This window comes from Myiozetetes cayanensis, unplaced genomic scaffold (assembly GCF_022539395.1).
Source record: "Myiozetetes cayanensis isolate MyiCay16 unplaced genomic scaffold, myiCay2020 scf7, whole genome shotgun sequence".
NCBI lineage: Eukaryota > Metazoa > Chordata > Aves > Passeriformes > Tyrannidae > Myiozetetes > Myiozetetes cayanensis.
In genome coordinates, this window is record NW_026087964.1 from 26,308,782 (window position 1) to 26,323,061 (window position 14,280).

The window sequence follows — 14,280 nt, forward strand, 5'->3', positions numbered from 1 at the left end:
CAATTGTTCCCTGTGTTCCATATTGTTCCTTTTTAGCCACATCCTAGAAAGTGGGTGTTAGAATATTTGTAAGTGAATGTTCTAGAACTGCTAGGGGTATTCAAGATGATAAAATGGAATGTTAAATTAAAAGTCATATTCTAATCTGTAAAAAGCATTCAGCTTATCTGAGGTTAACAGAGACTTAGAGATTAAAGGGAACACAAGGGTTTCCATAACCAAAATAGGATCTCTCTCTTATTAGGGCACAAAAAAAAGAGACAGCAAAGAAGAGGTATAGTGTCCTCTCCATCCCTTTTTTAGCCAGTTCATATTGAGCAGGATAGGTCTACATAATCCAGAAGACACTGGACTTTGAAACCCCTGGAACACATATGGAAAAAACAAAACTAATCTTCCTACATTCACTTCACTCACCCATGCGACCCTCTTCCTGTGTTCTGTCTTCTCTTCCATTTCCTTTTGTTATCAGGTTTTTCTTTTGAACTCATTCCTTCCCCATTTGCAAATGAGGAGCAGCTATTTACTGAACAGCATAAACTTTGGGCAACTGAGGAGTGGAGTGAATGAATCTGTGATTTCTCTTTAAAAAAAAAAGTAAGCATATGGACATCACCTGTTTTGAAGCCTTATTGAAGCCCTGGTGTTTGAACTCTACAGTCAAGGCTGGTGAGTCAGCCTTCCTAAATACTTGAGAAGCAGATCCATATTGCACACTCTTTTATAATTGTTATTGCCAAACCATAACCAGAATCTGATGGATGTGGATAACAGGTGGTCTGAACTCTCTTGAACTTATTGTTTTGTAGATATTTGAATATGATCTACTATTCCTATGGGCATGTGTAACTTCTGAAAGGCATGTTGCCAATATAACTGAAGAGAACACAATGGCCTATTGAATGTTTTAACTGCTTGGTGCTAAGATGTCAGCAGTATCATCAAATTAGTATCTGATATTATTATAATACCATCTAGAATTCTGTGCCCAAAATAAACAGATACTTTGGAATACTTTCTTGGTGCCTTAGCTTTCTGTTTCATCGTGGTATTTTGATTATAAATTTCATAAAATTTTTGAGTGATATAGCAAGATCTCTGAAGAAATGAATAGTTCTGACTTCTGAGTTTTCAGGACAGATGCATGTAAGTAACTAATGTAGAATGAGGAGCCTACTTGGAATTCGGGGGGGGGGAGAAAAAAAGTGTATGCTCATTGAATACAACATTATCTATCCTATGCACCACAGTATGTACTTTCAAGAAATACATAATCACTGATTCGAAGACTGCATCATGAATGAGAATATCAAATTAAGGATGCATGGTTAATGCTCTGGGAATTAAATTCGAATTAATTGCATTAGCGTATTGCATTAATATAATTTTCTGCAGAGGCGACTTTGCGTGTGTGTATAGTGAAATCTAAAAAGCGCGTGTGCACAAACGCTTGGGAAAGAAGGGTCTGTTTTCGGTTTTGTTTTTTGTTTGTTTGTTTGTTTTGGGGTGATTCTGGCTGCGCTCAGCGCTTTGGGCGCCGGGGGATTTGGAGCAGGAGCCGCGGTTGTCACTGCCGGCGGGCAGAACCGCCCCCGCCCCAGGACTACATTTCCCAGGCGCCGCCGCGCTGCGGGGCGCCGCGATTGGCCGGGCGCGGGCCCAATGGGCGCGGCGGCGGCGTCCGCGGTGCCGCAGGTGCCGCCGGCGGGGGCGGAACATGGCGGTGGGCGCGGGGGCTCCGCGGCGGCCGCTCCTGCCGGCCGGGGGCTGCCTCCCCCTCCTGCTGCTGCTGCTGCTGCTCCTCTGCGGACAGCTCGGGGGAGGACAGAAAAAGAAGGAGGTAGAGACGTTCGCTTCTTTCGCCATCGCGCCCGGCTGGAGGTCGCGCTGCCTCCCGCACGGGAGTCCCCCCGGTCCCCACCTGCCCGGTGCCCCCGCGCTCCGCCCGTCCCGCCGGCCCCTCTGCCCCGGCGGCTCCGAGCGGGGCGGCGGGCGCCGGGATGTGCCGACCCTGCCGTGCCGTGGGAGCGGGGATGGCCCGCGGTGGCGGCGGCGTCTCCAGGGCAGCGGGAGCCAGCGCCGCCCGCCGCGGTTCGGGCGCCGCGCCGGCACCGCCGTGCCCAGCGCGCTGCCCCTGCCCAGCCGGGGCCGTGCGGGGCCGCCCCGGTTCCTCCGAGCGCAGAGCCGCCGTCCTGGCCGCGGCTGGGCTGGGCTGGGCTGCGCTGGGCTGGGTGCCCGCCGCCGTGGGCCCCGGGGGCCTGGGCTGAGAGCCGGGGCGAGGAGCGCAGGTCTCTGGCCAGCCCGGGGGACATCGAAGTTAAACTCCTTTGTTTGTGGTGCCAGCTAAAAGAAATGCCCAGTTAATAAATGACTGGCGATGGAAGCAGGTGTGTGTGTGAAGGTGCTGTTAATCCCTTGAAGGTGTCCTGTGGGTAGGAGAGGTGTGCAGGAAAAAGCGGTTTTAATTCAGTTTCAGAATCAACAATTCTATTTCAGGCAACATTTGTATTTACGTAGGGAAATGTGTAAACTTGTAATGTATATATTTACCTCTTTTTGATTTCAATGCTACTAGAACTTGCTGGAGTTCTTTTCCTAGCGTGCCCTTGACTTCAGGCCAGGTTTTCGCATACCTTCATTTTTGGGAGGAGATAACTTTTAACAAAACTGTAGAGTTTTATTATTTTTTTTAAACATCTGTTGTTAGTGTTGTGGGAGGACTTGTGCTTTGTGATGGTAGAGGAGAGGGAAAGAAAAATTTTTATAGCTGATGCTTTCTTTGAGCTAGTGTCTCAGACAAAGAGAAGGATGGTCAACGTTTTTGTCTTTCTTTGAAGAACTGTGTTGGGTACTAAGGCTTATGGGCCAAAGAAGTGAAACAAGGGTGAGCAAAGAGGGAAAGGCTGATGTCTTCCTGCTGATGTCCAGTGACGGAAGTGGAAGGAATGACTTAAATCTATCTTAGGGGAAGTTCAGATTTGATATTAGAAAAGGGTTCTAAACTGAGGGGCTGGTTGGGCACTGGAACAAGGTACGTGGGGAAGTGGTCATTGCTCCAAGCCTGTTGGTGTTCTGGAAGCACTTGGACGACATTCTTGGGTATGTGGTTTAAGTTTTATGTTGCCCTGTGTGGAGCTGGGAGTTGAACTCAATGTCGCTTCCAACTCGTGATATTCTGCAGTTCTATAAGGCCTAAAGTTAGTGTAAGATTCTTATTTAAGTATCTAAGTAGTGGACTGACTGTGATATTACCAAGTTAAGTAATAATCTGATCATGAAGATGAATCCCTCGGGTGTCATTGTAAAAAATTAATACCTTCACTCTAGGCATTGTCTTTTCCTCTCCTTCTGGAAAGAGCAGGCAGTAAATGTGTTGCCCTTCTCCTTCTATAATTAACTTCTTCTCAAAACTTTAACTTATTAGGTTTTCTTAATAAACTGTGTTTAATATTTGACACCCTTGATTCTCTCTTGCTGTGATGTGCTGGCATTGCAACTTCTGTTGACACTTTCATGTGGAGTGCCAGCTGTGCTACCAAGATAGCTGAAATAATCTTTCTTTTTAAATGGAATCCTTTTCTAACAAGTAAATAATGGCAGAGTAAAATGGACATCCACAATTACTTTATAGAAAGTTTCCCAATCCTACGGCAGAGGTGGTACATACTGGGATGGAAATATTTGGGTTTTTTTTGTTCAGCTATTTGGTATTACATTTTAAGCTGATAAAGTTTCTCCTCTGTAAAACTTGTTGTTCAGTGTTCCTTTTTAACTGATTTAAACTAATATATCCCAGTCTTCTGCATATTTTTATTGCCATTTTTCATTCCCGTTTAATACTTTTATTTAATGCAATGGATGGCTCATACAAACAAACCGCTGGCTTTATGTAGACATAGTATATCTATGGCTGCATCTTTACAGAAACTAGTGCAATATTGTAAGTGCTTCCTCACTTTAGATGCAAGCTTAAAGTGCAGCTTAGTGTTTATCAGGGTTTTATACATTGTATGTATAATACGAATATTGCTTTGTGTGTGTCTGTGTTGAGTATGGAAGAGCTGAAGTCTGGCTCCTTTTCTTGCCCTGCTAACCTCATGTCAAAAACTGTAGTAGTTTGTCCAGTATATATGGTGGGAAAAACGTCTGTATGTGAAAAAATGAAACTTGAACTTTCTTACAGTAAGTTGTTTGGAGATAACATTTTACAGTTGTTCTGAGAAAAATTACGTGAATTGGAAGAGCACAAGATCTTGTGCTCTGGGAGGTTCCTGTTCACATTACTGTCTAGAAGCACAGTGATAAAAGGTAAAGGCGAAGTGTAAAGTGAGGCTAAGGTTTTATACGAAGAGTGGTAAGATTGCCATAGCTTTTATTGGAAGTTGGAAAAGTGGTTGAATACAGTGAATGGTTTCAGAGTGAACACTGCAAGAGGTAGGTTAGTGTAGTAGGGTTAAAATGTGTATCCCACGAGATAAAATCAAAGTGCATCTCAGTTTCCTCTTTCCTATGGGCTTTGTTGTGGCTTTGTTGATTTATTGCTAGGAGAGAAAGGTGAATGGGGAAACTGGAAAACATTGGTAAAACTTCGTGTTGATTGCAAAATACTGTTTTGGCTGTATTAGAAAATATGCAAGTTCTTAAATTACTAAAATACATTGTCCTATACAGTAAAATATTCTTAATATAACTAAAGAAACTTTCTTCTTAGGCAAATTACTGAAACGTACGAAGGTTGGTCTTGAATTTGATTAAATCTGCAAGAATTTATAGAAGTACTTAAAAATAGATTTGAATTAGTAGATAATTAGTCATCTGGTTTAATGGAAACTATTTTTAGAATGCACAAATATGTAAACACACAAACATTCCTATTGCTTTGCTTTAATCCTGCTCTATCCTTTTCTGTACTGTGGACGCTTATGACATCCTTCACAACTAAGGAGATAAATAGAAAACATTAGACTTCTGATTTGGAAATTAGTTTCTCCCATGGCTCACTAGATTTGAAAAACCTGCTTTATTTAAAGCAAAGTAAAAAAAGTTCCTGATTACGAAGTAGCAACAAGAAAATGAAGAAGGACTTTTCTCTTGGAAACTGTATGCATAATGGGAGAAAATAAAAACTGACTGTTTCCACAGCATTTGAGATAATATATTTATGTTGACGCAGATGCATTTTCTGTAAGGCATGTTTTAAATCCTTTTGATACTTTTTATATATCTGATACAAATTTGAAGTAGGTTAAACTATTAAAAAAATGAAAGGAATCAGAATAATTCACTTTGAAATACACTACTTGGCTCTTTATTATAAAATTTTCGTGGCTGAAACACATGAAGAACATTGTGTTTGCAATGTTGAAATATTTCTTATAGAGGGTGATGTTTATTTTTGAGCTTTCAGGTGGGTGATTCAGCTTAGTTAAACTGCTGATATGCAGTAGGAATAACTATTTTTCTTTTGGTAAGTTGTGATGTTTTAGTTTACCCTGAGTATTTTCAAAGGATTTGAAGACTCATGTATCTGCAATTGTTCTTTACCTTTTTCTCCCTCTCTTACTTCCTTGGAAGGGCAATCTCATTGATAGTTTATCCCATAGCTCAGCCATGCTTTTATTATTCCAGAAAAATGTCTTATCTGATGTGCCTTTAGGAGCCTTTAGATGTGACTCTACAACTTCTGGCTTTCTTCCTCCCTCCCTCCCCCAGAGATCTAGTCTAAATCTATGAGTGTTCAATACCCACATTTTTGAGACTACTTTTCTTGTCCTTATCATGACCATAAAGGACAGATTATTCTTTGATGCAAAGTCTTCTCAATTTGGAGAATGATTAAAGGTAGCATTTGACAGTTTTTCCTGGTTTTTTTTCTTCTTATGCAGAGAAGCAACTGTGTATTTTTGAAGGCTTAACGTATTAAATGTGATAATTTTTCTGAAAAAATGTTTAGTCCTGAACATCCTTTCCTGTTTTGTTTGAAATTAACTGGGATAGATTGGCATTATCTCTCGTTTCTGCACCACATGTTCTCATTTACCTTTGGGTTTTCATATTAAGCCAATCTTGTTTATTCAAGGTTATTGAACATGTTTACCATGTTCCTTACATTGCAACCACAATGCTGTCTTCCACTTAAAATGCTTTTCCCATCTAATTTGTGGTCGTGGTTCACCATAAAGGAAGCAATTCTCACCCATTCAGAGCTGGACCTGCAAAATAAGCAGCAAAACCTGCTGTCCTTGATCTTTATTGCTTTAAAACTGAAAGAGTACTGCCTAGTTTCTTAGTCTATCTCCTGATGCTGTTTTTGATGATCTGTAACATTCTTTCCTTCTGATGAATGTTCTACCTGGGTATCTTATTGAAATAAAGAATATTTGTAAATGTGGTAAAGCAAGTGGAGAAAAAGACAAGAGGAAGAAAGATGTGTGATGAATGAGGAGTCTTCAGGATATATGCAATTGCACGCGTAGTTTAAGAGTTAAATTCTTTATTTCTCAGGATCTCTAATACTATTTAAAGAACATAGTGGTAATTAAAACTGAAGTATCTTCTCTTGCTCTACTGAAATTCTGTTTAACGTTAAACTTGATTCTAAGGCCGTCTTGGTCTTCTAGTCATGAAAATTTTGGTTTTGGTCTCCAGACTGTGGAGCACTACATGTTTTTGCTTTTGAGACAGCATGCAGAAAGTGTTTGGCAATTATACCAAATATAGACTTCTCTTTAAAAACTTTATTAATAATTCAGATGTGGCAAAAGTTGAATCTGTGAAGGGAAGCTCAGGTCTGACTGTATATTTGGCTTAAAGCCATTTTTAGGCTGTATTTTAAGTAGAGGTTTTATATCCATTTGTGTAATTTGACATTTTAGCTATTATTGCTGTAGAGAGAGAAGAGGTTTTTTCAAACAGTGCTTTAAAATAACTGTTCTCGATTGCAAGGGAAATAAGTGTTCAGTCATGCCTGAAAATGCAAAATTCCTTAAATGCAATTCTAAATGTTTTTCTCTACTCTGTCCTAAAAAGAATGGGGACAGAGTAGAAAAAAAAATGCAGTTGCAAGAATTCTTTATTTTCTGCTGGTTTTTACAGCAGCAAAAAAACCATCTATGTGCCTTTCTCTCCTATTTCTAATTAGCTAAGGTTTTGAAGAAACTTGACAAAATAACTAGCAGTTCTTATTTTAACTAATCTGTGTAGGAAACCTTCATGTCTTCCATGATTGCATGCAATAAGTGAAATAAAGGACACTTACAGCAGTGTGATAACATTTTGTGATTGGATTACTGAAAGTTTTCTATCCCAGATGTCTCCATTTGGCATCCTGGCTGTCATAAGGCAGATCAGTGACATAATTGATCTTTTCCCCTGTTCTGTTCTATAACCATTTATAAAGCACATCCTGTGCAACCACATGGAAAATACAGATTGTATCTGCTTGAGTTCTAAGTGCTCTGAAAAAATCAGTCAGTACAATTAGAGTGGGAAAGCATTGAGTTCTTTGAATATTGGTTTGGGTCTTTAGATTTATTCTCTTCATTTTTAAAAATGTGTTGAAGGTCACCTTTTATTGGATAAGATAATGATCAGAATTTAAAAAGGACCTTTACTTTGGTAAAGTTTATACAACTTTATTTGGTTTAAGCCTCCATCTCTTGCACTAATAAATCTGAAAGCAGGCATAATTAAAAAAAATTGTTATATTTTCATCTAATGCTGTGAAATATAAAAATATAATACCTTCTTTACTGTTGTTTTTGTATATAAAATGTTATAAATATTCTTTTTTTGTTACAGCTTACCGTCATGAGGGATTTCCATGACACAAATGGGAAGATATTTTAAAGTGAAGTTGAAAGCCGCATTTCAGATAGAGAAACTTATATTTTTATATGCAATTATCACAAATCCTTCATATCCTGAGAGATAAATTGATGCACGCATTGAATGGATTGCTTCTGACAGAATTACGACAAAAAACCCAACGTGGCAATAGTTCGGTTGCAGACAATAATCCCAGAAATTTTACACAGGAGGGATTTGTACCCTTGCCCTTGCAGGCTTCTTCATGAAAACACTCTTCATAACTGTTCAAGTGGTGACAGGACTTGTAGCGTTTCTCTGGGGAGACTGTTCTCCCACTTAATAGGATTTACTGTTGGAATTTTACTTTCTTCTGATGATTGTATCTTATAATACCATTCTGGAATACCCCAAGTTCATAATCTCTTTTTAAGCAGTTGCAGTCTTTAGCTGAATTATGCCATTCCATTAATTTTTCTTGCTCTTTTCTGATTAAAGCAACTAATTTTTGAACTTCAGATGCACTGGTCATTAAGCTTAGCAGAGTTTGGCTGTGTTGCATGGAACATTTTGTATATCAAGTTTATAACATAAGTGGTAATTACAGTTGTACAGTCCCTTTGTGGAATGACATTTTGAGCTCACAGAGTTGCTCAAGGTTATTGGCTGTAGCATCTGCTGCTTGAGTGATAGAAACCCTTTTCTTCTCTGCATTTAGTTTGGCTTTTTAATAATTTCATATCACCGTTGCTTTCTGCTCTACTATTACAAAATTAGCATGTTCATTTGCTTTCCTTATCCAAATGCCTTACAAATTGCCAGCTATGACAGAGTCTAGTCCTGAATCTTGCCCATTGACATTTCTGTTTAGCTTTTGTAGATTTTGATGTGTATGTGTTCATGTCTGAGCCATGTAAATGCCTATTCAATGGGGATTTTTGAGCTTGTAGAGCAAAAGTGCAGGTAACATAGCAAAAAAAAAAGAGAAATCCTACTTAAAGTATAAAGTTAATTTCTGTGTTTTATTTCTATAATTTCTACCAAGCATTTTTGTTAACTTGATTGTTTTATGAAGTCCTTTGACACTTAACCTGTTTTTCATGACTCATGAAAATAATTGACAGTTGTTCAGCTAATTAATCAGCTTATGCACTTTAAACTGCATATTTTCAGGTCACGCTGATTACATATTCAAGCTTTTTTACATATTTTATTTCTTAGATCTTGTCAGTGGCAGAGGTGCATTCTGAATGTAAAGTTAGGCCTTTAACTCAAAACTTTGCTGTCCTGCAAGAGTCTGTTTGTTTAGATTAAGAAATTGTTATATTTATATTGTAGTGTTTTTTCTGCACTATACTGAAGAATATGGTTGTTTTAACAATAAAGTATGAGAGTTATTTTTGATTGGTATTGTTGTAGCTGCTTTGTCTTTATTTACTTAAGTGGTTCAAATTATTACTTAAAATATTTTTTTCTTTTTACTTCTCTTACTTACTGAGTCCATATGACCCTCTTCTACTTTTGGTAGTAAACTAGAATGAAATATAAATTGCATTTAGTCCATAATTAAATTTACTGGGGTACTGATATAATAAAAATGTGAAACTGAAAATTTTTTTGTTTAATCCTATTAAAGTATTTTAGTGTGAATCTTTGTCTTTCTATAAAAGACATAATTAGAGACTCAGATTCTGCAAGGGAGATTAATGTAGTGGGTGATAAAGCTGAGCAGACAGAATGTTTTGAAATATTCCTTTCCCTACTCTGTTTTTTTCAAGGTTATCTAGCAGTACAAAGAAGGTGTTTGAATACTAGTAGAAATCTCTTTTGACTGACAAAAGTAATGCTCTTCTAGATACCCCAGAAGTTGCAGGGCTGGCTGGGGCTACATCCAGTGAGGGAATAAATTAGCTGTATTCACATGTTTAGGTGTCTGTCTGAAGTCAAGCTACAGTTAAGTGAGGGAATTGTAGAGCAATTTAGTTAATAGGAGTAGGGCACCTCATCGTAAGTCACAAAAACTGATACAGTGGAAGTAGTTAATATTAATTTGATTTCTGGGAAATTATATTTTACTTCACATAAAGTAGCCTGAACACTGGTCTGTCTGCCCCTCTGGGTGCTTGGACCTACTTAAAGTGATCTGCACTGTTTTTCTAATTCAAAATCATGCTTTAATTAAAAAAGCTCTTACTCTGAAATATCAGTTGTTTTCCCTCTCCAGTACATTGTTTGCACTCTGAAATGATCTCAGAGTATGTGAACTGGATTCTACTGTCCTCTTGCACAGACAGAGAGCTTCAGAGAAAGTTGCAGGATTCTCTGGGCCACAGAGGAGTGACAGAGGGAAGATAATTTTCTAGCTGAATGGTGATCATTTGAAAGAGGAAAGTCCTGGGTTCCCACAGCTATTTATACATTTAATCCAATAACTGCTCAGTGTAGAGCGTTGTAATACAATCTGTTGAAGTAGGTTTACTTGTCCACCATCTGGACGTGAGTGCTGCCTGCCAAACCCTTTAAGCTGCGAAGGCAGTGAAAAGAAATCAAGGTTACTTTAAAGTAGTGAGGGCTTTTCAGGATAACCTCTGTATACTTGCTTTCTCTGTTTAAGCAGCTGTCACCTCAGTTGTAACTACCTGTGACAGTGGATATGGCTGAAGGAAGTAAGTGTAGAGAGCACTATTGTCCAGTGCTCAAAGAGCCAGCCCTGGAATTTTTAAAAGTAATGAAGGCCTTGGTGGGAACATAAAGGTGCTCAAATCCACATTTTTGTTTTGGTGTTCCAGGTTGTTTATATAATACAAGAAGGTAGAGCAGAGGGAAATTACACAAAATCTGTGTTGTAAGTACCTGGTGGAAGGAAGGAGAAGCTTGTTCAACTCTGGAATTGCCCACTCTGATCTCAGTTTCTGTTAGCTGTAGATCCAAATTCCTCAACTAACTGCATAGGGTGACTTAGTTAATCTAAGTACCTTGTTGCTTCTACAGATACCAAGCAAAAGAAAATATAGCATAAAATTATAGGGATGTTTGATTTAGTCTATAGGTTGTCATATATTGCCTTATTTGATTTGGCTTTAATAGAATGTTAAATAGGGGGACAGGCACTAAAGCTGATAAATGTATTGTAGTGCAAAATATTTTATACTGTAGAAAACATACTAGTAAGTTGGCTACACCAGAAAGCAATGAGGCCTGAAGTCACCCCACTCTAGAATTGTGGTTGTGATGTTAGTATTGGAGCTTTAGCAACCTGTGGTGCCATCAGTAGCAGTACTGATGAAGATGGTTCCACATGTGTAAGAGCTGAATGATATTTCCTTCCTTCATAAACTTAGGAGAGATATGCTGACACTTTAGGTATGTTCATTTTACAAGAGCCTTAAGTAAGTAGTGTTGGACAGATTGTAAGTATATTTCACACATTCAGATGACAAGTAGGATCGCAGAAAGTAGAACTTTTATCTTTAATTGCATTTTTTCTTGTCCCACCATATTAGAGTGGTATAATTATGGTTGTGTTCCTGTATTAGACTATTGGCATATATCTTAAGTGATTCAAAAATCTAGCTGAAGCTGTTCAGTCATAGTAACATCATTTTTTTGAGCAATGAATGCATTGTGCTCTCAGGCAGAACTCATGCTTGCTTGGCTATGAGGGAGAAAATTATGAGTTCATTAGCTGATACAGCAGCTTTGTTTTCCAAAGTAATTTGATGTCTGTACTTCTCCCAAGAAGCAAAAATGGAACCTTTCCTGAATTTAATGAACTGTTTTGATAGCAAAAATGTTCTGGAGGAAACACATTTTCACTCAAGTAGTTGTAGTGAATCTTGTTTCTTCAAAGAATTAAGAGTGTGCTTTAAAAATGGGCTTAGATGTTTTTAGCTGCTTTTCATCATTAGATCTATAGTTGCTTTTTTTAAGAATGAAAAATGCATAGACCTTTAGAAATTTGATTTCAAGTTAATTTTGAAAGCTAATTTCAGTAAGGTAAAAATTTAGACTTCGTGATATGTCCATGTTTTTCTGAGAATGCAATGTAATTTTGGTAAACATTCACTTCATATTTTTATTTTTCCAATGTAGTCATTAATTTCACTTCCAGTTTCCTCAGTGTGAGTTATTGAGTTATCCTCTATGAGGTATTACATTTTTAATATTCAACACAGAACTTAATGCCGAGTATTGGTGTTTAAACAGCAGTTTCTTAACATATTTAAACCATTAGGTCTTGCATTAAAGCTTTGTACCATCATGATTGAACGTTCAACAAAAAACTTACGCTTTAGTCCTATCACATTTTTTTATTTAGATAAAACTATGCTGCTGGTATCATATGAATATTTTTCCTAAACTACGCAGAAATAAATCTAAAAGTGCCAAGTAACTATTTTATGTTAAAAGGATTAAGTGCTTTATTTGTCACTAGAGATTGTCTACCTCCTGTTGAACCACAGAATCCATTCATTAACTTAGCACCGTGGTATGTCCTTTGTCTTCTATTGAATGACTTCCCAGGGAAGGCAGTGTTCTGGTGTAAGGAACTCCTGCTCAAGGAACTGTGTAATGCTTCTGTTTCTTAATGTTTGGGTAATGGAAACAATGCCAGAACTTCATGTGGATGGCTGAGAGAGGTAGAAGGTTAGTCACAGGCAAGAATACTAAATTTAGTGGTTCTGTCGTATTTCTATGTGTATTTTTGCCTCCTGAGAAAAAGAATTTGCTAGGAAACTCTGACAATGAAGTGATCAATAAAAGGATGGCACAATAGAATAAAACTATGGAGAATAAGTGTCAGAGGTGACAAAAAATGTATGAATAATTATTAGTAATCAAATTACAGTGAAATAATGTAAGTGAGGATAGACAAAGATTTCTCACAATGAAGAACATGAGAAAGTACAAAAAAAGTATTAGGAGACATTCTACTCTGAAACCTACATTAACATAGAGGCACTGACTTACAGTGTACAGGAGAGAAGGAAAAATCAACAGTCTGAGCTTGTATCCCAGCTTTTGTGATTAAGTAGTTGGGTCATCTGAACCCTTCTGTATTACAATTTTTCATTTCTAACAAAGAATCTCTTCTTTCTTCTTCATGTGAAGTAGGATTTATATTAACTTAAATGCTCTGCTTTAGATCCTTCACTTTCTAGTCTTATAGTAGGTTGTCCATTAAATTGACTGGATCATGTTGCTGTTGTTAACCATGTAAAGTGCTGTAGATATTTTTAGTTGTCTTCGATAAGTACTGTTAATGCCCTTAAAATGTACCTCTGTTCAGAGACACACATTGACTGATATATGGAGAAAAAAAAAATCTCTAATTTCTTCACTCTAGAAGAATTGACCTTAAAACTGAAGTGAGCTTTCACTATTTTCTTGTGAAGTAATGAAACAAAGTATTACTTTCTAAAATCTTTGTAGAAAGAGGAAATTTGCTATCCTATCTTCTCAGCTTGAGAGAGTCATTGATAAGACTGTCCCTGATGTTAAAGTCATCTGGAGACTTCAAGTATTTAAATTCAGTGGTTAGATGTGTAACTGGCTTCCTCTGTAACTCTACCTAGTCTTCTTTGGTTGCTTGTCCATTTTATATATTGGAAAGACTGGTTCTTCATTTTTTTCCCTGGTTTTTCCATTTCATAGCCAAGAAAAGGGTATGCTCCAATTTTTTTTTGGTATGGCAAGACAAATTATTTTTAATTATTTTTGGAAAAAGTAGCAGTCTTTTTTTGCTATGTGCTCTGTGCTATGTAATCTTTCTATAAATCCTGGAACTTTATAAGCCTTCAATTTAAAGGAAAAAAAAATAAGAAAAAAAGGGGGAAAAGCCCACTTGAAAAGCCCACATTTTCAACCAGTTCATCTCTCTAATGTTAATGATTTTGATATTTTAATGCCTTTCTGAGTAACATATATCAAATTTAGTAAATTTAATTTTGAAAGAAGTGCTGTAAATACGCCTGATAGGTTTTATTGACCTGCAAAAACACTGTTAGACCTAAAATCAAAGGAATTTATGAAATTTGATTCTGTATGTTATGAAATTTCATCAAAGCAGAGGAAATTGAATGTACAGTATAAGTCCATCAAATATTTATGGTTACACATGGTCAGAAAACCCCAACTTCTCTGTTTTTTTGAAACTGACAATACCAGGATCATTCATATAGTCTTGAAAAATTATTGATGCAAGGATGCTTATTATTTCTAATTTTATCCAAATCTAGTCATAGTGCTCATAAAGTCAAAGCATAATAGAAGGTCAGGTCTCATAATCTCATATTCTTACCCTGATAGGGATTCTGCAGATTTTTGACATTTCTAGAAATAACTTCCAGCTCTTCCAGTACAGTTTTCCAGTACCTTTTCCACCTGTTTTTTATTTTGTTTTTCAAGGTATAACTTGTCTCCTAAACCTTCTGAGTTTTTATAAAATGCAGATTTACCCACTGCAGTTTCAAG

The 14,280-nt window shown here is 37.5% G+C and overlaps 1 protein-coding gene across 1 annotated transcript in view; it reads left to right on the plus strand.

The window, feature by feature from the left end:
- The first annotated feature begins 1,689 nt into the window (after nucleotides 1-1,689).
- TUSC3 (tumor suppressor candidate 3) overlaps nucleotides 1,690-14,280 on the plus strand; it is a 115,181-nt gene continuing 102,590 nt past the window's right edge. The window contains exon 1 of the mRNA XM_050337620.1: nucleotides 1,690-1,840. Within this exon, the coding sequence (XP_050193577.1) occupies nucleotides 1,718-1,840 (123 nt within the window). The 5' untranslated portion in view covers nucleotides 1,690-1,717. The remainder of the gene's footprint in view (nucleotides 1,841-14,280) is intronic.